Source organism: Liolophura sinensis, chromosome 1, assembly GCF_032854445.1.
Source record: "Liolophura sinensis isolate JHLJ2023 chromosome 1, CUHK_Ljap_v2, whole genome shotgun sequence".
Classification (NCBI taxonomy): Eukaryota; Metazoa; Mollusca; class Polyplacophora; order Chitonida; family Chitonidae; genus Liolophura; species Liolophura sinensis.
Genome location: NC_088295.1, coordinates 333044 through 360228, shown reverse-complemented (window position 1 = coordinate 360228; position 27185 = coordinate 333044). Strand labels below are relative to the sequence as shown.

General features: G+C 41.9%; 2 protein-coding genes across 4 annotated transcripts in view; one reads left to right on the top strand and one right to left on the bottom strand.

Moving 5' to 3' along the window:
- The window catches only part of LOC135461529 (uncharacterized), a 37534-nt gene extending 36053 nt beyond the window's left edge, over positions 1-1481 (top strand). Inside the window, exon 4 of the mRNA XM_064738667.1 lies at positions 372-1481. Within this exon, the coding sequence (XP_064594737.1) occupies positions 372-531 (160 nt within the window). The 3' untranslated portion in view covers positions 532-1481. The remainder of the gene's footprint in view (positions 1-371) is intronic.
- Positions 1482-7527: 6046 nt separating this feature from the next.
- On the bottom strand, positions 7528-27129 carry LOC135482103 (zinc finger CCHC domain-containing protein 7-like). Of its 3 annotated transcripts, XM_064761942.1 has the most exons (9): positions 27028-27050; positions 26397-26496; positions 22501-23083; positions 20424-20587; positions 16534-16710; positions 13243-13278; positions 11693-11779; positions 11277-11382; positions 7528-8095 (listed from the first exon to the last, which is right to left on the bottom strand). In XM_064761942.1, exons 3-9 carry the CDS (start codon positions 22565-22567, stop codon positions 7611-7613), a joined length of 1122 nt encoding a protein of 373 aa, XP_064618012.1. In that variant the 5' UTR covers positions 22568-23083; positions 26397-26496; positions 27028-27050; the 3' UTR covers positions 7528-7610. The 3 variants fall into 3 exon arrangements, with proteins under 3 accessions (XP_064618012.1, XP_064618013.1, XP_064618014.1); XM_064761943.1 differs by lacking the exon at positions 26397-26496 and having other exon boundaries at positions 27028-27129; XM_064761944.1 differs by lacking the exons at positions 26397-26496; positions 27028-27050 and adding an exon at positions 26624-26646.
- Between the last annotated feature and the right edge of the window lie 56 nt (positions 27130-27185).

The window sequence follows — 27185 nt, the reverse complement described above, 5'->3', positions numbered from 1 at the left end:
GGCAGAACACCAGCTGACAAACCTGTCAGAGGCAACAAGATCAAGTTTGAGTCAGCATAATGAACACAGTAAGTCTGTCAGAGGGAGTTTGGATCGGTATGATGAACACAGTAAATCTGTCAGAGGGGTTACAAGACCAAGTTTGGATCAGTATAATATAGAGATAACACAGTATCTCTGTTTGAAGGGTTTGGTGATGAAGTTTGGGTCAGCATATTGAACATAGGCTATCTGCGATATTATCCAGTGCAAACACATTCTTGGCCAGACAAGTCATTAATGACTGTAAAACATTCTCTGTGATAATGGTTGATTTCACGGAATGTGACTGTTGTAAAACATACCACCTGGCTTTTCTGCTTTTCTTGCAGATGTGTCGGAGAGAAGCCTCAGACGAGAATAAGTTGTCTAAAGGCCGGTCAGCTGGGGTTTTATGGAAGTCCGCTGCAATCTGGAGATCAGTATACCTTTGATATTCCCGCATCAGGCAATTGCCACGACAGGCCGCTGAACCCTTACCACGGGGTGTAGATGAGGTTCTCATCTCAGGTGTAGATCAGGAGAAGGAAAAGTTCTCACCTTGGAGTTGGGTGATGGGAAGGAAAGGTTCTAACCACGCGGTTCAGAGAAGTGGAAGAAAGGGTTTTCACCACGGGGTGTAGAATACAGAAAGATGGTGTTCTTACCATGAGGGTATAGGTCAGGGGAAAGAAAGATTGTCACTAGGGGTGGGGAGATCAGGGGAAAGAAAGATTATCATCAGGGGGGTAGACCAGGGGAAAGAAAGCTTGTCACTATGGGTGGGCAGATAAGGGGAAAGAAAGCTTGTTTTAGTGGCATTTAGAAGTTGGCACGCAAGTACACTAGACAAGACATTGCTTACGACTTGCTAGTCCTTCAAACCGACTAGGAACCCCACCAAGCCTAACTAGTACACTCCCCCTTACCACACCCTAAAGCGCCTAAGCCCGTTGAATTTACCCCTTAATCGTCTGAGCACTACTTCCCTATATGCTCTATTGTGTTCTTACCTGTTGACACCTGTAGCTTTACTTGCTATATTTAAGCACTTTATGTTATGATGTCATTCACTTGATAACGATGCTAGTATCTGCATCGAAACGTCGTGACAATAAAACCTAGAAGTTGTAAATCCATAAGCAATGCCTTGTCTAGTGTAAGAAATCTTGTCACCAGGGGGACAGATCGTGAGGAAAATGCCTGTCACCAATGGGGTGGATCAGGGGGAGAAAAGCTTGTTACTAGGGGTGGACAGTTCAGGGGAAAGAAAGCTTGTCACCAGGGGGGTAGATCAGCGAAAAAAATCTTGTCACCAGGGGTGGGAATATCAGGGGAAAGAAAGCTTGTCACCAGGGGGTAGATCAGCGAAAAAAAGCTTGTCACCAGGGGTGGGAATATCAGGGGAAAGAAAGCTTGTCATCAGGGGGGTAGATCAGGGAAAAAAACTTGTCATCACGGGTGGGGAGATCAGGGGAAAGAAAGATTGTCACCAGAGGTGGGGAGATCAGGGAAAAAAGCTTGTCATCAGGGGTGGGGAGATCAGAGGAAAGAAAGATTGTGACCAGGGGTGGGGAGATCAGGGGAAAAAGGTTGTCACGAGGGGCGGGGAGGGGTGTAAGATCAGGGGAAAGAAGGGTTCTCACCACGGGGTGTAGATCAGGGAAACAAGGGTTCTCACTACGGTGCGTAGATCAGGGGTATGATAGGTGTTTGAGGAAGTGCATTTGGTAATGTCTACATTTTCCTATACCAGCAAGGGGGTCTACAACTCCTTTAGTGCTGAGCTGACAACATGTATGTATGATCCTCATTGAAGACAATGCATTACTGTAAAGATGGCATATATATCAGATTAAAGGCCATTGAACGCTATACAGAAAAATACTTTCGATTTATTTTTTATAACGGAGTTAAATGCTTTCAAATTAGTGGATTCGGGACCATATGTTTACTTAAAATACAGGAATCGGGTTGGTCGTTTAAAGTTTCACTCAATGAATGTATTCATTGCTGTATATGTATATGCATTTTGAATGATGAAGAATGTCACGAAGATTCCTTAGGTACAGGTTTCGCAGCCGGTTTTATGGACTGCTAGAATGATATTTAGAAAAGAGCCATGGCATACTCATTTATGTACTTTTGGTAGTATGTACCAATCAATCCATCCCCCGGGTGGTAAGATACGTTATTTGGCGACAATGGGATAAGATACGTTATCTGGCGACCATGGGGTAAGATGCATTTTTTGGCGACTATGGGACAAGATGTGTCATTTGGCGACCATGGACTAAGATAAGTTATTTGACGACCATGGGGTAAGATACGTTATTTGGCGATGATGGGGTAAGATATGTTATTTGGCGACCATGAGGTTAGATACGTTATTTGGCGACCATGGGGTAAAATACGCTATTTGAAGACTATGGGATAACATACGTTATTTGGGAAGCATGAAGTAAGACACGTTATTTGACCGCCATCGAGTAAGATAAGTTATTTGGCGACCAAGGGGTAAGGTACGTTATTTGGGGAGCATAGGGTAAGCCATGGGGTAAGATACCTTATTTGGCGACGATGGGGTAGGATACCTTATTTGGCGACAACGGGTTGGATACGTTATTTAGCGAACATGGGATAAGATAGGTTATTTGGCGACCATGGGGTAAGATACGTTATTTGACGACGATGGGGTAAGATACGTTATTTGACGACGATGGGGTAAGATATGTTATTTGGCGACCATAGTATAAGATGCCTTTTTTGGCGACCATGGGGGTAAAATACCTTATTTGGCGAGCACGGGGTAAGACGATGGCGTAAGATCTGTTATATGACGACCCTGGGGTAAGACGAGTTATTTGACCACCATGGGGTAAGATGCTTCAATTGGTGACGATGGGGTAGGATGTGTCATTTTGCGACCATAGGGGTGTGATCCGTTATTTGCCAACCATGGGGTAAGATGCGTCATTTGGCGACCATGAGGTATGATACGTTATTTGGCGACCATGGGATTTTGTGATTCGAGATCATGTGGGACAAACCCTGGATGACCTATAATTGGTAATTCTTCAATCCTAATGAGTACGTGGGAATGTCTGCCAGCAACCTGGTGATGGCCGTGGGTTTCCCCCGGGCTGTGCCCGGTTTCCTCCCACCATAATGCTAGCCGTCGTCGCATAAGTGCAATGTTCTTGAGTAGGGCCTAAGACAAAAAAAAAAAAAAAAAAAAAAAAAAAAAAAAAAAATCAATGCTAACGGAATTCGGCCCAAGCTGTGTAATAAGTTGTGTAACCTTGTTATAATTATACGCTTTGGAGTATCACGCACGTAATGTAGGGGATATTTGGCGGGAAAATGTACCCTATTCAACTTATAAACCGTGTCCCGTACTTGAAAATATCGATGCAGGTCCCTAAACGGGTAAAAATCACTAGCTTTGTGATATTGGTGAAAATCTGTTTTGTTATACATCCCTGACTGTTGTGAATTCGAATCGCCAGCCGATCCACTGAGATGTAAAAAGTGTGATACGTTCTTCACACATGAACCACTCGTTAAATATTTCAGCTGTACATGCGGTAATTATCAGATGTACATTTTTAGGCAAATACATCGTCGTGAATTCTGCAAGATACTTATCAATAGATTTTCAGTGCTATGGTTCGGGAGATACGATTGTCTTAGGAAGTATTTTATCTGTTTAACACGGTGGCTGGAAACGCTTCTTATGAAAATGCACCGTGAATACTGTGTCAATAAATACTGCTATATGCCAACAGGTTACCCTTGTATACACCACGTTTTTATAGAGGTTTTGGGATATCTTTTACCAGTTTGTTGGAAAAGGGTAGTTGGGCCAATAAATTGTGGAGATTGACGATCTGACAAATTCTTGGTAAGATTAGGCTGACAATCGTGCGTAGTGAGGCGACCTAACGAATTCCTGGTACGATTAACGTGCCAACCCGTGTAGAGTGAGGACATCTAACGAATTCCTGGCAATATTATCCTCCCAAACCGTGTGCAATAGGGCGGACCAAAGAACTCCTGATATGATTAATCGGCAAATCTTTGTGGAGAGGGGCGATCTAACGAACACCTGGCAAGATTATCCTGTCAAACCGTGTGTAGTAGGACGGACTAAGGAACTCCTGATATGATTAGCCAGCAAATCCTTGTGCAGAGCGGCGATCTAACGAACACCTGGCAAGATTATCCTGCCAAACCGTGTGGAGTAGGGTCATCTCACTCAATGTAATGTTACCGCGCTGTTGAAATCCTGTTGAAATTAGCCTGCCAACAGATGTGGAGCAGGGCGTCCTTAGGAATTCCTGGTAAGATTAGCGGGCCAACCCACGGGTTGAAGGAATTTCTGGTAAGATTATCCTGGCAACCTGTGTGGATCAGGGCGGTCTTAGAAATTCCTGGTAAGAGTAGCTTGGCAACCGGTGTGTAGTACGGCTGTCTAAGGAATGGGGAGTGCTTGGTGTTTAACGTAGTTCTTAATAATTTTTTTACTCATATGACGACGAGATACTCAAAGGAATTCCTGGTAAGATTAACCTGCCAACCCATGTGGAGCACGGCGGTCTAAGAAATTCCTGGTATGATTACCCTGCCAAACCGTGCTGAGCAGGGCGGTCTAAGGAATTCCTGGTAAGATTAGCCTGCTAACCGGTGTGGAGGAGGGTGGTCTTAGGAATTCCTGGTAGGATTAGCGGGCCAACTCGTGTGGACTAGGGCGCCCTAAGGAATTACTGGTAAGATTAGCCTGCCCGTGGAGTAGGGCGGTCTTAGGAATTCCTGGTATGATTACCCTGCCAAACCGTGCTGAGCAGGGCGGTCTAAGGAATTCCTGGTAAGATTAGCCTGCTAACCGGTGTGGAGGAGGGTGGTCTTAGGAATTCCTGGTAGGATTAGCGGGCCAACTCGTGTGGACTAGGGCGCCCTAAGGAATTACTGGTAAGATTAGCCTGCCCGTGGAGTAGGGCGGTCTTAGGAATTCCTGGTAAGATTAGCCTGCCAACCGGTGTGGAGCAGAGCGGTCTTAGGAATCCCTGGTAGGATTAGCGGGCCAACTCGTGTGGACTAGGGCGCACTAAGGAATTACTGGTAATATTAGCCTGCCAACCCGTGTGGAGTAGGGCAGGTTAAGGAATTCCTGGCAATATTAGCGTGCCAACCCATGTGGAGAAGGGCGGTCTTAAGAATTCCTTGTAAGATTAGCGGGCCATCCCATGCGGAGCACGGTGGTCTAAGAAACACCTGGTATGATTAGCCTGCCAACCCTTGTGTAGGGCGGTCTAATACCTGGTAAGACTAGTCTGTCAACCCGTGTGGAGCAGGGCGGTCTTCGGAATTCATGCCAACCCGCGTGGAGAAGGGCGGTTTAAGGAATTCCCGGTAAGATTAACCTGCCAACCCATGTGGAGCACGGCGGTCTAAGAAATTCCTGGTATGATAAGCCTGCCAACCCTTGTGGAGTAGGGCGGTCTAAGGAATTCCTGGTATGATAAGCCTGCCAACCCTTGTGGAGTAGGGCGGTCTAAGGAATTCCTGGTATGATAAGCCTGCCAACCCTTGTGGAGTAAGGCGGTCTTAGGAGTTCCTGGTAAGATTAGCCTGCCAACCCTTGTGTAGGGCGGTCTAATACCTGGTAAGATTAGCCTGTCAACCCGTGTGGAGCAGGGCGGTCTAAGAAATTCATGCCAACCCGCGTGGAGTAGGGCGGTTTAAGGAATTCCTGGTAAGATTAGTCTGCCAACCCATGTGGAGGACGGCGGTCTAAGGAATTCCTGGTATGATAAGCCTGTCAACCCTTGTGGAGTAGGGCGGTCTAAGGAATTCCTGGTAAGATTAGCCTGGCAACTCGTGTGGAGGAGGGCGGTTTAAGGAATTCCTGGTAAGATTAGCCTGGCAATCCATGTGGAGCAGGGCAGTCTGAGGAATTCCTGGTAAGATTAGTCTGCCAACCGGTGTGGATCAGGGCGGTCTTAAGAATTCCTGGTAAGATTAGCGGGCCAACGGGTGTGGAACCCGTTCCTGGTAAGATTAGCCTGGCAAGCCATTTGGAGGAAGGCGATCTGAGGAATTCCTGGTAAGATTAGTCTGCCAACCGGAGTGGAGCAGGGCGGTCTTAAGAATTCCTGGTAAGATTAGCGGGCCAATGGGTGTGGAACAGGGCGGACTAAAGATTTCCTGGTAAGATAAGCCTACCAACGGATGTGGAGCAGGGCGGTCTTAGGAATTCTTTTTAAGATTAGCCTGTCAACCCGTGTGGAGTAGGGTGGTCTAAGAAATTCCTGGTAAGATTAGCGGGCCAACCCGTGCGCTGCAGGGCGGTCTAACAAATTCCTGGTAAGATTATCCTGTCAACCCGTGTGAAGTTGGTTGGTGTAAGGAATTCCTTGTGAGATTAGCGGGCAAACCCGTGTGGAGCACGGCGGCATGATGAATTTCTGATAAGAATAGCCCACAAACCAATGCCTACACTGTCTGCTACACCACTGGAACAGAAGCTGGGAGAGCAGATATGGCAGAAATTCTGTGCAATGTACACAGTCACTCTTTGCTACACCGCTGGATCAGAAGGTGTGAGAGAAGGTACTGCAGCAGGTCTGTACGATGTAGTCTATGGAGCTTGTCTCCTAAATGTATTCAAATTTTTCAGGTAGTAATTCTAAGTAAACAATTACATTACAGAAATGGACCGATACTCAGGCTATATTAAAATATCCGACAGAAAAAAAAATGTAACTTGTAATTGGTAGCAATGCCTGTACAAGACAAATGAATGCAGAACTTCAGCTCAATGGAAAAAAACTGAAATCGTGGATTTGGTGATTGATGGTCATTATCATGCTCACTGAGCATCAGCGATAGAAAAATCCCCCTTGCATCATTGTGGTTTATATGCGTGTAAAACTTCAGATCAGTATATATACAATATTTTAGACACCACCCCTAACAGGCAGGGATTCAGTCATTTACGGGAATTAATATGTACATACCGAATCAACGATGGAATATCCTCCTCGTGCTAATCTGCTCTACATGTGTGGAAACCCTATACTTCACAAATTAATATGCCCACACCTAAAAAACGATGGAATATTTCCTCGTGCTATTGTGCCCTACATGTGTACAAACCCTGAGCTCAATACCTGTAGTACTTTTTAAGATACCACCCCTACAATTTTGTGTAACATTGCTGTCTCTATGATTGAACGCGAAGACTTACAGTACTAAATAAGCTACAGTACAGGCGAGCTGAAAAGTGGCTTATCTGTGCGCATTTACTGAATATGTGATCCCTAATATGACGACTAGGGCTTCTGAAAAATGCCCACGAGAAAATACAGCTATTATTCGTGGTCTATTCATTTACTAGAGATTGCACATTAACCACTCAAGTAACAGTTTTGGTGTCTGATGCTCAGTTCCATGGACCTCAATATTAGTATTCCACAGTATTTTAATAAAAAACAAACAAACAAAAAATCTAATTATGAGCTTTTCCAAAAGAAAATTTAAGAGAATAATATTCATATCACAATCATATCCTAAAATAAATAGAAGAAAAATTAATCCTGAAATTTAACTTTTACATTTGGTAAAACGATGTTGAATCCTCTCTTTGTCTGAACCACCGTTTGTGCACAAGTCTTTCCAGAAACAGCCTTGTTTTTTTTCTTAGATTTTTTCTTTCTATTTTTCACATTTTTACAACTGTTCAATGTCTCTTTGATGAGACCTCCCCTTTCTTGATCATCTGTAGGGATGTGATTTGCAGCCTTTTTGTTTTTCTTCTTTTGCTTTATAGATTTTCTTCGATCAGCTGCTTTCTTGGACTTGACACTGTTGTCAGTGACGCTGTAATCTGTCACATAGTGAACACTTTCTACATTGTTATCCTGATTTGGTTTTCTGCGTCTTTCAGACTGGAACTTGGCCAAAGGATTTGTCCCATGTTTGACATGATCAGATAACTCTGTGGTCATCCCTGCACTGCGGTCATCTAACTTTTGCTTCTTTCTTGAAGGGCCAGTGTTTCCGAACACCCGGTGATCTGAAGTATAAAACAGTTCTCAATTTGATCTTTTTCATCGTTAACAGCACTTACAATGCTACGCTACTTCAGGAGATATTTGACAGTTGATGGTCCTTACACGACTTGCATTAGGGCTCACAAAGGCTTTCAATATGGTCTACAGTGTAACAACCCTCAATATGGTCTACAGTGTAACAACCTTCAATATGGTGTACAATGTAACAACCCTCAATATGGTCTACAGTGTAACAACCCTCAATATGGTCTACTGTGTAACAACCAACCTTCAATATGGCCTACAGGGTAACAACCCTCAATATGGTCTACAGTGTAACAACCTTCAATATGGTCTATAGTGTAACCAGAAAAGCTTAATATTTTAACCTGCATCTCAAAAGTTCATTGTCCTATATTTAGAACAAGACACTATGATTTTGAATAAGAAAGTGACAGGTGTATAGGAAAAATGAGAATGACCCCTAATCATATATTGCTCAAAGTTGCATTTTCATATGACCAGAGAGTTGTGAGAGTGAAGCCAGTCATCCTGCTATTTTTACTCATTCTCTACATGAGAGTTGTGAGAGTGAAGCCACTCATCCTGCTAATTTTACTCATTCTCTACATGAGAGTTGTCAGAGTGAAGTCACTCATCCTGCTATCTTTACTCATTCTCTACATGAGAGTTGTGAGAGTTAAGTCACTCATCCTGCTATCTTTACTCATTCTGTACATATAACCTGGGAGTTGTGAGAGTGAAGTCACTCATCCTGCTAATTTTACTCATTCTCTACATGAGAGTTGTGAGAGTGAAGCCACTCATCCTGCTATCTTTACTCATTCTCTACATGAGAGTTGTGAGAGTGAAGCCACTCATCCTGCTAATTTTACTCATTCTCTACATGAGAGTGAAGCCACTCATCCTGCTAACTTTACTCATTCTCTACATGAGAGTTGTGAGAGTGAAGCCACTCATCCTGCTAACTTTACTCATTCTCTACATGAGAGTTGTGAGAGTTAAGTCACTCATCCTGCTAACTTTACTCATTCTCTACATGAGAGTTGTGAGAGTGAAACCACTCATCCTGCTAATTTTACTCATTCTCTACATGAGAGTTGTGAGAGTTAAGTCACTCATCCTGCTATCTTTACTCATTCTCTACATATAACCTGGGAGTTGTGAGAGTGAAGCCACTCATCCTGCTATCTTTACTCATTCTCTACATGACAGTTGTGAGAGTGAAGTCACTCATCCTGCTATCTTTACTCATTCTCTACATGAGAGTTGTGAGAGTTAAGTCACTCATCCTGCTATCTTTACTCATTCTCTACATGACAGTTGTGAGAGTGAAGTCACTCATCCTGCTATCTTTACTCATTCTCTACATGAGAGTTGTGAGAGTGAAGCCACTCATCCTGCTGTCTTTACTCATTCTCTACATGACAGTTGTGAGAGTGAAGTCACTCATCCTGCTATCTTTACTCATTCTCTACATGAGAGTTGTGAGAGTTAAGTCACTCATCCTGCTATCTTTACTCATTCTCTACATATAACCTGGGAGTTGTGAGAGTGAAGTCACTCATCCTGCTATCTTTACTCATTCTCTACATATAACCTGGGAGTTGTGAGAGTGAAGCCACTCATCCTGCTAACTTTACTCATTCTCTACATGACAGCTGTGAGAGTGAGGGCACTCATCCTGCTAACTTTACTCATTCTCTACATGAGAGTTGTGAGAGTGAAGGTTTCCATCCTGCTATCTTCACTCACTCTCTACATATAACTTGAGAGTTGTGAGAGTGAAGCCACTCATCCTGCTATCTTTACTCATTCTCTACATGAGAGTTGTGAGAGTGAGGGCACTCATCCTGCTAACTTTACTCATTCTCTACATGACAGTTGTGAGAGTGAGGGCACTCATCCTGCTATATTAACTCATTCTCTACATATAACCTGAGAGTCACGAGAGTGAAACCACAGATGCTGCTATCTTTACTCGTTCTCTACATACAGCCTGAGAGTTGTGAGAGTGAAACCACCCATGCTGCTATCTTTACTCGTTCTCTACATGAGATCTGTGAGAGTGAAACCACTCATACCGCTATCTTTACTCATTCTGTACATATAACCTGAGAGTTGGGAGAGTGAAACCACCCATGCTGCTATCTTTACTCATTCTGTACATATAACCTGAGAGTTGGGAGAGTGAAACCACTCAGCCCGCTATCTTTACTCATTCTGTACATATAACCTGAGAGTTATGAGAGTGAAACCACCCATGCTGCTATCTTTACTCATTCTGTTTTACTCATTCTGTACATATAACCTGAGAGTTGGGAGAGTGAAAACACTCAGCCCGCTATCTTTACTCATTCTGTACATATAACCTGAGAGTTGAGAGAGTGAAACCACCCATGCTGCTATCTTTACTCATTCTGTACATATAACCTGAGAGTTGGGAGAGTGAAAACACTCAGCCCGCTATCTTTACTCATTCTGTACATATAACCTGAGAGTTATGAGAGTGAAACCACCCATGCTGCTATCTTTACTCATTCTGTACATATAACCTGAGAGTTGGGAGAGTGAAACCACCCATGCTGCTATCTTTACTCATTCTGTACATATAACCTGAGAGTTATGAGAGTGAAACCACCCATGCTGCTATCTTTACTCATTCTGTACATATAACCTGAGAGTTGGGAGAGTGAAGGCGCCCATGCTGCTATCTTTACTCATTCTGTACATATAACCTGAGAGTTATGAGAGTGAAACCACCCATGCTGCTATCTTTACTCATTCTGTACATATAACCTGAGAGTTGGGAGAGTGAAACCACCCATGCTGCTATCTTTACTCATTCTGTACATATAACCTGAGAGTTGGGAGAGTGAAGGCGCCCATGCTGCTATCTTTACTCATTCTGTACATATAACCTGAGAGTTGGGAGAGTGAAACCACTCAGCCCACTATCTTTACTCATTCTGTACATATAACCTGAGAGTTGGGAGAGTGAAGGCGCCCATGCTGCTATCTTTACTCATTCTGTACATATAACCTGAGAGTTATGAGAGTGAAACCACCCATGCTGCTATCTTTACTCATTCTGTACATATAACCTGAGAGTTGGGAGAGTGAAGGCGCCCATCCTACTTGCTGCTAAAACATTCATATTGAATTAGTAAAACTAATTCTGACCTTTTCTCTTGGTACTGTCTGTGGCATGTGGCTTGTACTCCTCATATCTAGCTATAAATGGATAAACAGCTGGGGAATGGGCATTGACCTGACACTCTGTGCATTCCTACAAATAGGACCCAGAAAATGGGAAATGACTAAAATATAACATTAAGACTGATTTCTCAACAGTGGAGTTACTTTAATTAAAAGAAAATGAGTAAACAAATTCTCTAGAGTGAATCAATGAAGACTGCAAAAGACAAGACTGTGAAATCTCAGAAATAAATGTGTGACGAATTATAACCCAATGTTTATCTTCCCTGACCTAGACTGCTTAAGTTTTAAAACAAGAGGTCAAGTTGATTTTAATTATCCCACATATTGGTAACTACATAAATACATAATATAAAATTATGACAAGAAAATATGCTCACAAATCCAAAATGGCCTTTCCCTCCACAATTATGGCAGTATACACGAGGATTTCTCTTCAGTTTAAGCTTGTTCAGCCTTCCCTTGGTCTACAACATAAAATTTGTAATGATTTGTTAACAACATAAAACCCACTTAACATGGTCTGCCCACTTAGAGCTTGTCAACAATACAGAATGGTCTGACCACTTACAGCGTGTGAACAAGAGAGAACTACCTGCCCACTTACATCTGGTAAACAACTCAGGACTGTCCGAATGCTAACAACGGGTCAACAATACAAAACAGACCATTTATAGCTTGTCAGTAACACAAAACTCTGTGCCCACTCACAGTTCGTCAATAACACAACACTCTGTGCCATCATACAGCCTGTCAATAACAAAACTGTCTGCTCACTTACAGCTTGTCAATAACACAAAACTGCCTGCCCACTTACATCTTGTCAACAATATATAACTGTCTGCTCACTGACAGCTGGTCAACAACACAGAACTGTCTGTACACTTACAGTTTGCCAACAACACAGAGCTGTTTGCCCACTTACAGCTGGTCAGTAACACAGAGCTGTTTGCTCACTTACAGCTTGTCAATAACACAAAACTGCCGGCCGACTTAGAGCCTGTCAACAATGCATAACTGTCTGTCCACTTACAGCTTGACATTAACACAGAATTGTCTGCACAGTAACAGCTGGTTAACAACACAGAACTATCTGCTCACTTACAGTTTGTCAACAACACTGAACTGTTTACCCACGTACAGGTTGGCTACAACACAGAACTGTCTCTACACTAACAGCTCGTCAACCACATAGAACTGTCTGATCACTAACAGTTTGGAATTAACACGAACTACCTGCACACTAACAGCTTGGCAGTAACACAGAACTGTCTGCACACTAACAGCTTGGCATTGACACAGACCTGCCTGCACAATAACAGCTTAGCATTAACACAGAACTGCCTGCACACTAATAGATTGGCAATAACACAGAACTGCCTGCACAATAACAGCTTGGCATTAACACAGAACTGCCTGCACACTAACAGCTTGGCAATAACACACAACTGTCTGAACATTAACAGTTTGGAATTAACACGAACTACTTGCACACTAACAGCTAGGTATTAACACAGAACTGCCTACACACTAACAGCTTGGCAATAACACAGAACTGTCTGAACATTACCAATTTGGCAACAACAAAGAACTGTCTGCCCACTTACAGCTTGGCAACAACACAGAACTGTTTGCCCATTTGATATCCTTACTGATTTATTTGATTTAAATTTTTGACTGTTGCATAGGCAGTCAGTTTTATGGGTTGGGGGAAACGAGTGCCAAGGGTAAACCACTAACCTTTGACACCCGCTTTATACAGCTTTGTCAGAATTGTCCGCATAATTACATTCAAAGCCAGAAATACACACATGCTCTGAACAATGTTACTTGTAAGCTGGCAAATTCTTCTTGATACACAACAGAGGGTCTAAACTGTTACTTCTTAAGTAGTTAACACGTCAAATCGACAACAAAATGTAAGACTTACTGTAACATGGTACTGTCTCCATAGTTCTGGACATTCCTACAAACATAACAAAACACTGATTTTGACATGAAAACAATACTTGAAGACAACCAAGCTTTACAAATGATTTATTTAATTGGAATTTTACGTAGTACTCAAAAATATTATATACGATGGTGGCCAGCATTATGGTGGAAGGAAACCGCGCTAAGCCTGGAGGAAAAGCGACCCCTTAATGAGGGTGGGGGGTGGTGGGTTATGGCATTGTGCTGTGCTGGTGAAGTAACCCCTTCTGCCACAGAGGCCACACTTTTTAAATGAATATGACAAATAAACAACATAGATCAGATACACTGTACAAACCTAACCTCAGATATACTGTATAAGCCTAGACTCAGATACACTGTACAAACCTAGCCTCAGATATACTGTATAAGCCTACACTCAGATACACTGTACAAACCTAGTCTCAAATATACTGTAAAAGCCTAGACTCAGATACACTGTACAAACCTAGCCTCAGATATACTGTATAAGCCTAGACTCAGATACACTGTACAAACCTAGCCTCAGATATACTGTAAAAGCCTAGACTCAGATACACTGTACAAACCTAGCCTCAGATATACTGTATAAGCCTAGACTCAGATACACCGTACAAACCTAGCCTCAGATATACTGTAAAAGCCTAGACTCAGATACACTGTACAAACCTAGCCTCAGATATACTGTATAAGCCTACACTCAGATACAACGTACAAACCTAGCCTCAGATATACTGTAAAAGCCTAGACTCAGATACACCGTACAAACCTAGCCTCAGATATACTGTATAAGCCTAGACTCAGATACAACGTACAAACCTAGCCTCAGATATACTGTAAAAGCCTAGACTCAGATACACTGTACAAACCCAGCCTCAGATATACTGTATAAGCCTTGACTCAGATACACCGTACAAACCTAGCCTCAGATATACTGTATAAGCCTAGACTCAGATACACTGTACAAACCTAGCCTCAGATATACTGTAAAAGCCTAGACTAAGATACACTGTACAAACCTAGCCTCAGATATACTGTATAAGCCTACACTCAGATACACCGTACAAACCTAGCCTCAGATATACTGTATAAGCCTAGACTCAGATACACTGTACAAACCTAGCCTCAGATATACTGTAAAAGCCTAGACTAAGATACACTGTACAAACCTAGCCTCAGATATACTGTATAAGCCTAGACTCAGATACACCGTACAAACCTAGCGTCAGATATACTGTAAAAGCCTAGACTCAGATACACTGTACAAACCTAGCCTCAGATATACTGTAAAAGCCTAGACTCAGATACACTGTACAAACCTAGCCTCAGATATACTGTATAAGCCTAGCCTCAGATACACTGTACAAGCCTAACCCCAGATACACTGTATAAGCCTGGCCTCAGATATACTGTATAAGCATGACCTCAGATACACTGTATAAGCCTAGCCTCAGATACACTGTACAAACCTAGCCTCTGATATACTGTAAAAGCCTAGACTCAGATACACTGTACAAGCCTAGCCTCAGATATACTGTATAAGCCTAGACTCAGATACACTGTACAAACCTAGCCTCAGATATACTGTATAAGCCTAGACTCAGATACACTGTACAAACCTAGCCTCAGATATACTGTAAAAGCCTAGCCTCAGATACACTGTACAAACCTAGCCTCAGATATACTGTATAAGCCTAGACTCAGATACACTGTACAAACCTAGCCTCAGATATACTGTAAAAGCCTAGACTCAGATACACCGTACAAACCTAGTGTCAGATATACTGTAAAAGCCTAGACTCAGATACACTGTACAAACCTAGCCTCAGATATACTGTAAAAGCCTAGACTCAGATACACTGTACAAACCTAGCCTCAGATATACTGTATAAGCCTAGCCTCAGATACACTGTACAAGCCTAACCCCAGATATACTGTATAAGCCTAGACTCAGATACACTGTACAAACCTAGCCTCAGATATACTGTATAAGCCTAGCCTCAGATACACTGTACAAGCCTAACCCCAGATATACTGTATAAGCCTAGCCTCAGATATACTGTATAAGCCTAGCCTCAGATATACTGTATAGGCCTAGACTCAGATACACTGTACAAGCCTAACCCCAGATACACTGTATAAGCCTAGACTCAGATATATACTGTATAAGCATGACCTCAGACACACTGTATAAGCCTAGCCTCAGATATACTGTATATTGCTTGTACATGATCTTAGTTCATAATGGGGCTCTTCTCTGATTAGGAATAACTAATATAGAGTTCATACAGTCAGGATACTAGTCATTTAAGGATCTGTAAACAATAAGATTGTTTTGGTATAGGATAATTTCATGTATAGTCCTTAAGTTTTTGCAGCAGTTTTTGAAGTTTATATACTCGATCAAATAAGAACAGCTGCCCCAAATAGAGACAGGGTATATTTAATAAGGCAGGATATAACTGTTATAAAATAACAGTCTTGTTTTAAAGGGAAGAAAAGGCTTCTGCCTCCTCAGTATTGCCTTAGCTTAGACACAGTACTGAGTCAATCTGACTCTGCCATGAAAGTGTACGGTATATATGCAGTCCAAGAAGCTTCAAATTTTGTACATTTTCAGTTGTCTGTTCATTGACCATGACACTGAGTGAATGCTGATGACAATTTTACAATTTCTGGGTAGTTCCAATATGGATGGACTTTGTTTTGGAGACATTAAGAAGCATTATATTTTCAAAGCACCACTGATTAATAAGTTCCATATTAGAGTTCAAATCTGATTGAATTTCGGATAAAGATTTAGAAGCATTGTACATTGTGGTGTCATCAGCATAAAACTCAATGTCACAGCGAGAAACATTTAAAGTATTATTTATGAACAGTAAAGGGCCAAGAAAAGAACCCTGAGGTACTCATCATTCGACATTTAGAGATGAAGACAACTTGTTATTGATACTAACTTTCTGTGATTGACATTCGAGATAAGAGGTTATCCATTTCATTGTTAAGTTAGTGCCTCCATATATATTTCATTTTTTAAGAAGAATCTGATGGTCAATAACGTCAAAAGCCTTTTTAAAGTCAATCATGACAGAACCTGCGATTTTGTGGTCGTCTATTGCTTTATGCCAATTTTCGGACATTTTGTTTAGCACAGCTGGTAATGTAAGCACATTTTGGTAAGCTGAGCCTAACCTCAGATATACTGCATAAGTCTACAGCGGTACAAACTTATGTCAGTACCATCAACAGTTGTATGTAGACTTACAAATTGCCGATGTCCCTGCATCTGACAGCGATGGCAGACCTCCCAAAGTCTCTTCCTTGATGAAGGACAATCTCTGGCCGTGTGACCAGCAGCCTTCTCACAGTTGTAGCAGATAGAAGTTGGACAGCTGCGGACATTGTGACCCGTCTCACCACACAGGTAACAGATCAGGTGTTTCTGCAAATAAGACCATCTTCATGGCAAGATGACTGGTTCACACTATGTATCACTATCATCACAACATGACTGACACACTGACAAGGTGGATATAAACCTCAATCATTCTGTATCACACTGCAACATCCTAGCTCAATCATTCTGTATCACACTGAAGCATCCTAGCTCAATCATTCTGTATCACACTGAAGCATCCTAGCTCAATCATTCTGTATCACACTGCAGCATCCTACCTCAATCACTCTGTATCACACAGCAACATCCTACCTCAATCATTCTCCTAATGATTCTGTCCGCCATTGCAGCAAACCACCCCAATGATTCTGTGTCAGTGCATCAAACTCCCCCAATGATTCTGTGTTAGTGCAGCAAACTACCTCAATGATTCTCTGTGTCAGTACAGCAAACTTGCCCATGATTCTCTGTGTCCGTGCAGCAAACTTGCCCATGATTCTCTGTGTCAGTGCAGCAAACTACCACAATGATTCTCTGTGTCAGTACAGCAAACTACCTCAATGGTTCTGTGTCAGTGCAGCAAACTACCCCAATGATTCTCTGTGTCAGTGCAGCAAACTTCCCCATGATTCTCTGTGTCAGTGCAGCAAACTACCACAATGATTCTCTGTGTCAGTACAGCAAACTACCTCAATGGTTCTGTGTCAGTGCAGCGAACTACCTCAATGATCCTCTGTGTCAGTGCAGCAAACTACCTCAATGATTCTATGTGTCAGTGTAGCAAACTACCCCAATGATTCTGTGTCAGTGCAGCAAACTACCTCAATGGTTCTGTGTCAGTGCAGCAAACTACCTCAATGATCCTCTGTGTCAGTGCAGCAAACTACCTCAATGATTCTATGTGTCAGTGCAGCAAACTACCCCAATGATTCTCTGTCAGTGCAGCAAACTACCTCAATGATTCTATGTGTCAGTGCAGCAAACTACCTCAATGATTCTATGTGTCAGTGCAGCAAACTACCCCAATGATTCTCTGTGTCAGAACAGCAAACTACCACAATGATTCCCTGTCTCAGTACAGCAAACTACCACAATGATTCTCTGTGTCAGTACAGCAAACTACCTCAATGATTCTATGTGTCAGTACAGCAAGCTACCTCAATGATTCTCTGTGTCAGTACAGCAAACTACCTCAATGATTCTATGTGTCAGTGCAGCAAACTACCCCAATGATTCTCTGCGTCAGTACAGCAAACTACCCCAATGATTCTCTGTGTCAGTACAGCAAACTACCTCAATGATTCTATGTGTCAGTGCAGCAAACTACCCCAATGATTCTCTGTGTCAGTACAGCAAACTACCTCAATGATTCTCTGTGTCAGTACAGCAAACTACCCCAATGATTCTCTGTGTCAGTACAGCAAACTAACTCAATGATTCTCTGTGTCAGTACAGCAAACTACCTCAATGATTCTCTGTGTCAGTACAGCAAACTATCTTAATGATTCTCTGTGTCAGTTCAGCAAACTACCTCAATGATTCTCTGTGTCAGTACAGCAAACTACCTCAATGATTCTCTGTGTCAGTACAGCAAACTACCTCAATGATTCTCTGTGTCAGTACAGCAAACTACCTCAATGATTCTCTGTGTCAGTACAGCAAACTACCCCAATGATTCTCTGTGTCAGTACAGCAAACTACCTCAATGGTTCTGTGTCAGTACAGCAAACTACCCCAATGATTCTCTGTCAGTACAGCAAACTACCTCAATGATTCTCTGTGTCAGTGCAGTAAACTACCCCAATGATTCTCTGTGTCAGTGCAGCAAACTACCTCAATGATTCTCTGTGTTTGTACAGCAAACTACCACAATGATTCTCTGTCAGTACAGCAAACTACCTCAATGATTCTCTGTGTCAGTGCAGCAAACTACCCCAATCATTCTCGGTGTCAGTGCAGCAAACTACCCCAATCATTCTCTGTGTCAGTACAGCAAACTACCTCAATGATTCTCTGTGTCAGTACAGCAAACTACCCCAATGATTCTCTGTGTCAGTACAGCAAATTACCCCAATGATTCTCTGTGTCAGTACAGCAAACTATCCTAATGATTCTCTGTGTCAGTGCATCAAAATACCTCAATGGTTCTGTGTCAGTGCAGAAATCTACCCCAATGATTCTGTGTGTCAGTGCAGCACGCTACTGCAATGATTCTGTGTCGATGCAGCAAACTACATACTTTTTTGCTCAATATTCCATTGCTTCACACTGAAGAAACATGAATTCTGAAAACCTTGCTATGTACTACAGTCTCTCATTGGTTCCCCGTACTTATATTGCAGCTGGATTTTTATTATTTTTTTTATTCAATTGAGAGGCAAACAGTTTAATCACTTGACCACAGCCTGTTCCTGAACCCGCCCCACTTGTGTCCTAGCAATTGAGAGGCAAACAGTTTAATCACTTGACCACAGCCTGTTCCTGAACCCGCCCCACTTGTGTCCTAGCAATTGAGAGGCAAGCAGTTTAATCACTTGACCACAGCCTGTTCCTGAGCCCGCCCCACTTGTGTCCTAGCAATTGAGAGGCAAGCAGTTTAATCACTTGACCACAGCCTGTTCCTGAGCCCGCCCCACTTGTGTCCTAGCAATTGAGAGGCAAGCAGTTTAATCACTTGACCACAGCCTGTTCCTGAGCCCGCCCCACTTGTGTCCTAGCAATTGAGAGGCAAGCACTTTAATGACTTGACCACAGCCTGTTTCTGAACCCACCCGACTTGTGTCCTAGCAATTGAGAGGCAAGCACTTTAATGACTTGACCAAAGCCACTTTCTGAACCCGCCCCACTTGTGTCCTAGCAATTGTGAAAGGCAAGCAGTTTAATCACTTGACCACAGCCTGTTCCTGAGCCCGCCCCACTTGTGTCCTAGCAATTGAGAGGCAAGCACTTTAATGATTTGTCCAAAGCCACTTCCTGAACCTGCCCCACTTGTGTCCTAGTAATTGAGAGGCAAACAGTTTAATCACTTGACCACAGCCTGTTCCTGAACCCGACCCACTTGTGTCCTAGCAATTGAGAGGCAAGCACTTTAATGATTTGTCCAAAGCCACTTCCTGAACCTGCCCCACTTGTGTCCTAGTAATTGAGAGGCAAGCAGTTTAATCACTTAACCACAGCCTGTTCCTGAACCCGACCCATTTGTGTCCTAGTAATTGAGAGGCAAGCACTTTAATCATTTGCCAAAGCCTGTTGAAAAGGTTAATAAAAAAATATGAAACACTCTGAAAGATAAAACAGAAGTCTACTGTCGTGTACAGAGGTTTCTATTTCATTAAAGCCTCAGCTAAAAAACCAAACTGTGCTATACTTTTGAAAGTACTGTGTTAAATTTTGTGACAAATTGCAAAAACTGCACAAAAATCCCCAAATCATTACCAAACTTGGACTTGTCAGGTGCAAAAGCTCAATAAAGATATACACAAACTTTTGATGAAATGCATTTCAAGAACAAGAAAAAAGATTGAGCAATGTGTAATATGTTGAGGGAAATTTCTTAGCCCCAAAAATTTAAAAAACTACAAAACCATTTATTATCCTAGGACACCCTTGATGTACTTACAGTGATTGATGAAATATAAACCTTGATTTACCAATCCAAAATCTGGAAACTCTTTTACATGCACCCCCCAGTGAATAGTTTTAAACAACAAAAAACTAAACACTGTCCATTTTATGTCCCAACTGATACAATAGCCTACCTTAGGTCTGGGGCAGATTTTGGACAAGTGCCCGACCTCGTTACAGTTACGACACCTTATATTGAGAGGTTTGACACGGTCTGGTCTGTAGTACCTTGGTGGGATGGACGCAGGCCCTTGGGATAGCATGTCCTCATCAATCAGTGACCAGTCCTGTCCATCACCTGTAAATATAGATACAGCCATTACTAGTACATCTGCTGCAAGTACAGGATCCATTTGGTGCCTGCCTTCATAAAAACCAAGCACAAAATAGAAGTGCTGCTTAGAGAGTGGCTAGAAGAGATACGAACATGTCGATATCCACATTTAGGGTCTTATTAACACAGCTCTGGGTAATCAGTTTAAGACATATAATGAATGGAAAACACAGACCATTTAAATACCACCAGGACGAAGATGCTGGGTGGTGAAAATACCTTCACATCTATTATCCATAGAGTAACGCCATTCTAATGCCAAAACAATTGATGGTAATTAATATGCACACAGCTCATCAACGATGGAACATCCACCAAAAGCAGTACTTTTTTGAGATACCACTCCTAACATTTTAATAACATGTACCTTGTGATTTTAATACAGAATACAGTACATATACATGTAGGTCACGAATTTTGTAATTTTTGGTCACTGTTATGCCGACATGACATCAATGGTGGAATATTACTATTGTGATCTACACATTTACTACACCTGATATTACAACACCTGATATTACAACACTCGATACTACAACACCCGATATTACTACACCCGATATTACAACACCCGATATGACAACACCCGATATTACAACAAGCGGTATTACAACACCCGATATTACAACACCCGATATTACAACACCCCGATATTGCAACACCCGATACTGCAACACCCGATACTGCAACACCCGATATTACAACACCCCCATATTACAACACCCCCATATTACAACACCCGATATGACAACACCCGATATTACAACACCCGGTATTACAACACCCGATATTACAACACCCGATATTGCAACACCCGATATTGCAACACCCGATATTACAACACCCGATATTACAACACCCCGATATTGCAACACCCGGTATTACAACACCCGATATTACAACACCCGATATTACAACACCCGATATTACAACACCCAGATATTACAACACCCCGATATTGCAACACCCGATATTGCAACACCCGATATTGCAACACCCCGATATGACAACACCCGATATTACAACACCCGATATTACAACACCCCGATATTACAACACCCCGATATTGCAACACCCGATATTGCAACACCCAGATATTACAACACCCCCATATGACAACACCAGATATTACAACACCCCGATATTGCAACACCCCGATATTGCAACACCCGATATTGCAACACCCGATACCACCTCGACATTTTAAAAGATTAACATAATAATTACAGACATACAGTATAGAGAGTAAAACTACAGCAGCAGCAACAACAGTGTGATAGCTGGCAAATGGTCACATGTAACTAGAGAAATACGACCTCTTGTCAATTTACCTCAGTTAGGGTTTTATTATAACTGTTCTTGTAAATGCATAAATAGCAGCAATTTACACACCAGCTAGCACCATGGTTTAAGCAGTATTAGGAAGAAAAAAAATGCAGTGATGTTAATTGTAACTTGAGATATCATTGGTCTAGTACTACTCAAAAATGCTATGTTGTCATCACATTTAACATACAATCATATTGCATTTCCTCTTATTGAACACAGGTGAAGACACTCAAGGTATGACATAAGCTATGCTGGTACTTTGTACAGAGGTGGTTAGCACACCATCATAGCATAATGACGCAGGAGCCTCTCACCAATATTGTCGCTGTGAGTTCAAAACCAGCTCATGCTGGCTTCCTTTCCGGCCATTCATGGGAAGGTCTGAGAGCAAAATGCTGAAGGTTGTGTGTTTCCATTGGGCTCTGCCAGGTTTGCTCCCACCTCAATGCTCGCCACCATCATTTATAAACACGTGAATTTTTTTTTACACTTTTATAGTACAGGGTAAAACACAAAACAAATACATAAATAAATAAAGTTACATATACCTTGAGGAGATTTGAAGTCACCTTCACATGTGCTAGACTCCTGACTAAGGTTGAGCTGGAGATCCATGAGCACAGAGTCATCCTCTCCTGATTCATGGGAGTCACTCGAGATCTGGCCGATATAGCCATCCTCCGAGCTGTCCACATGCTGTCCTCACGTTGGTCACCATCACTGACCAGTCTCTTTCTCTTCATACAACCATGAAGGTTTGATACGTGTACACTGTCTGATCCCTGTAAGCTGGTACATTCAACCTTGACATCACATTTGCTCTTGCCTCCCAGTTTGCAACAATGGCACCTAAAGCCTCATTGCAGACAAGTTTTCGTTGTGAGTTATCTCCCCCTGGTCCAACCCACACAACTGGCTCTTGAAGAGTTGAGTTCAGTTCACACATTACATCTGCAGTGGAGGTATGGTGATAATGGATCTGGTTGTATAATGCAAGCTCTATTTCTTCCAGTTCAGAGTTGTTTCCACTCTCACATCCACCTTCCACGTCATCCTCACTAAGATACGTGTATGTATAGGCTCCTTCTTCATCCCAGTCTAAACTCAGCATTATTTCAACCTGTTCCACACCTGCAAAAATGTCAGCAAAGGCCGGATTAACAAGGATACCTACTGACCTGTCATATAATCTGTGTTTGTACATTTTAATACAGTAACTGTTGCACTAATGTTGATTTGACCTGTGTTGATTTTGAGATTACCAGACTCTTTAGCAGACCATCTTCCACGAAGTACCAGCCAGAAAAGTTCAATATTTGTAAAGCCAGATATGAACACACATGTAGTTACTTATACCTGGGGGAAAGCTACATGTAGTGGGCTGATGCTGTTCAAATGTAATAGGATGTGCTGCAATTACATCTTAGAAGAGCTAGTCTCTAATAAGCAGTATGTTGACATGCTTACTACAAAAGTCAGTGCTTCAGAGCTACCAAAACCATATCTTGTTGACATTCACAATTTACGTGTACATGCATGTATACTGTGCATGTTGTTCTGTTGTCAACATATTATAATTTCTGGTTATTATCAGGCATAGTTCTCAGAATATCGTTCACTCTTGTTCACTTCCCTGTACAATCCAATGTTATCTTTCACCTCATTGTCTAAAAGCCACTGCTGCATGTAATTAATCCAAGTACACTCCTATGTCTTCAATTTGCATGAGACTTGTTCAATAACAAAGATAATTCCCCTAAGCAGTTGTTGAGTATGAATTAATTATTACAAGCTTTGTGAATTCACCAACACTAGGCTAGTATGAGTAATCAGGCTGGTAGTATTTAAGCTGAAGCTGGTTATGGCAAATGTGTACTCCTACAGCTTTTGACTTGACAGAATCAAACATGCGTCTACTTTATTCCAGGTCGCAAACTACCGATATCTCAACAACAGGAGCACCACCCAGGATATTGCACAAAATACCATCAAATTGGTACAGGGTAAAGCCAAATAGATAAACAGAACCCAATCAGCCTTTGATCATGTCATGGCAAAGCTCCGTTGTTTCAAGCTGACATTTTGAAAATGTCAAATACGCGCTTTGTTCTTGATCGCAAACTACATCCCAGCATGCACATTATCCCACAATTTTCCAGGAGCGTCGACCAGCCCGGATAGCACAGTTGGCAGAGCGTCCGCTTCGGGACCGGTAGATCCAGGATCAATCCTTGATCGAGTCACACCTAAGACTTTTAAAAGAGGAAGTTGTAACTTCCTCGCTTGGCGTTCAGCATGAAGGGGATAGTGCAACAACTGGTTGACCCGTATCAGTATAATGGCTCGGGCGGTGCGGCTTACTTGCCTTCGGTAAGTCGTCTCAGTGAAGCAGCACTAAATAAAAGAGCAGTGGAAATCCGTCCTGCAACAAGGAGGCACATTACACGTGCATGCACCCTAAGGTATTCCTTCGTTGTCATATGACTGGAAAATTGTTGAGTACGACGTTAAACCCCAAGCACTCACTCACTCACTCCAGGAGCGTCAATTTACCTATGTCCAGTTCATTTAGTTTTCCTGCTTTATATTTTAATGTATCTGCTGAGAAAAGGCATGGACAAAGTTTTTCAGAAATTAAAAAGTGTTGAAACAGTGTGTAAACACTAAGTCACTGTGCCACTCCATTCACAGGTAAGCTACCTGTTGGCGTGCAGGTTTCTGAACTGGTACAGCAAACTGATAATCTCTGCAACATTGTGGGTGACAGAAGAAGGATGTCCTTAATTACAAGTCTCAAATTAGGCCATTTCAAAGCAGTGACGCTTTGCCCGGACGATAGAACAGGCTAACAGGGATCAAAGTCTGACATGATCTGTTTAGTCTTCTGTTCTGAAAATTATTTTGATGGGTAGGCTGTTGTGCTGTGAATAAATGGGAACAAAGATACAGTCAAATACAGATATATACATTTTCTGAAAAATGCGGCTTTGCCACCTCAGGATACCCTTTAAATTCCCCTTTACAATTCAATGATTAAACGATGTGGTGGGTAAATTTGACACCGTGGACATCCATGGACTTCACCCATAAGAGGCAGTGGCAAGAAGACAACACAGTGGAAGATAATTCTGGAGGTTATAGGGAAATGATCAACATTGGACGATATTCAGAAAAGTATGAATGATAATAACAGGGCTTGAAGCTGCGAACAATCGTTCAAGTTACAGGGAGGTTAGACAATGACAAATTTTTGAGAGCGATTTTTCGTTCCCTGAAGACAAACTGACGAAACAGGAGAAAAACAAAATGTTTAATGACTAAATCTGTTAAAGAGCTGGGCTGTCGACAATTTATTGCCAGTTTTCATCGCCATTTTCTATCAAATCGAAAGTGGTGTGATCCAAATGCCGATGATTGAAAACCTTAACTTCAAAAGTTGATGCACACAACTGGACTCATGATGCACTTATTCTGTTTATTTACTGCCATGCAGTGCATTGCACTCTGGGTGTATGGAAGTTGTGCTCCCACTGTGCCACTTTGAGCCCTATTAAATTCTTTAAAACAATAATTTAAATGACACCTACGTTCAGAAATCATTGGAGTTAACTGTAATGATGCAATGCTAAATTTTAAGTAAACAACACATATTTTTACATTGTCCTAACACCTTAGACTGGTGGAATATATAACTTCATATTTTATGGCTTCCTGGTACCGGTATAAAACATGAAATGAAATAAATTATACTTACATCACAATCAATTAACATTTATATAAAATTTTAAAAAATGAAAAAGGGATAATTTTCATTCAAGAAAATAATTTTTAACTTATATAATTACTGGGCATTTAACGTTGTACTGAGGAGAATAAAGAATAAATGCTATATCAGGGGTTGTCCCTACGCTACAATACCCCCCAGCCCAGTATAAAGAAAGGAGTTGAAGTAATCACCTGGGGCTAACTTGTTCAAAACCCATAACTGTGGTGACGGTAAAATAGCTGCTGCTTCAGCAGTGACCGTCTCAGTATTTCGGAGCTGGTGTGCCATTACTGAGTGCAAAATACCTGAAGTGTTGTGTGTGCGGGCGAGCTGACAGGTAAGAGGCACAGATGACGTATGTTTATATACTGCAAGCAGACATCGTTTAGAAATGACTAATCGGACATGGCGTGAATCGGTTGATAATTTACCATAGGTTGCCCCTGTGGCTGTAATACTCCACCAGCCCAGTATAAAGAAAAGATCTGAAACAGCTACCTGGGACTAATATAACAGACTGTCATGTTAGTCCCAGCCGTAAATAACACCCGCACAATCCCCGAGACAAGTTCCGACAACGTGTTGTTGTAATATATTGTGTGGTCAACACTTCTTAATTTTGCGTTTTTACCACATCAAGCTATATTTTTTCTCACACTTTTTCATAGACATGCTCACCAGACGCCAGTAATGGCCCGTTCCGTGTCTAGTCATCGGACGGTAACATTTAGAGAGTGTGGGAAAAGCTGCTCACAGACCTTTCGAAATGTTTCTGAAACTGAGGAATAAAAGTGCTAACCTACAGTACAATTTGTACACGTATGGTGTAGCAGAAATCTTTAAACAGCTCTGTAGGGCTGTGATTTCGCATACTATCACAACCCTGTCTTGTTCCATAAGCTTACCTTAAACACGGCATGAAACTAAATTGGAAACTGGATAAATTCCAACTTCACCCGCCATGTTCAAATGCATACTCCTCACAGCCCATACAAGATGGATAACTACCGACACTTCTAATCTTTTCTTCAATTTTGTTTTATTTATTTCAGAAATCGTTTCAGTGATTGATGTTGATTATGGGCTCCTCTAAGTCATTACTGGTGATACTGATCCTAAATAATTAGTCCATATGTGTGAAAAAGTCAATCTTGTCTAGCAGTAGTGGAAGTGAAAATTGTATACATGACTCCCTTCACTGTGGGGAGTATACATTCAAACATGGCGGTTCGAATCAGAATTTATCCAGTTTCCACTATAGTTTCATTCTTGTATGGATTTACTCGTGATGCCACATGGGAACACCTACCTGGAATTTATAGCTGAGACGACTGTGATTAAGAACAGACAAATGTATGTCCAGCAGTAGTATGCGGAAGGCAGCAAGGGAAGTACAAAAGCTTATGGAACAAGACAAGCATGTGATAGTATACGTAATCACAACCCTCCAGCCAACCCACTGCGTCA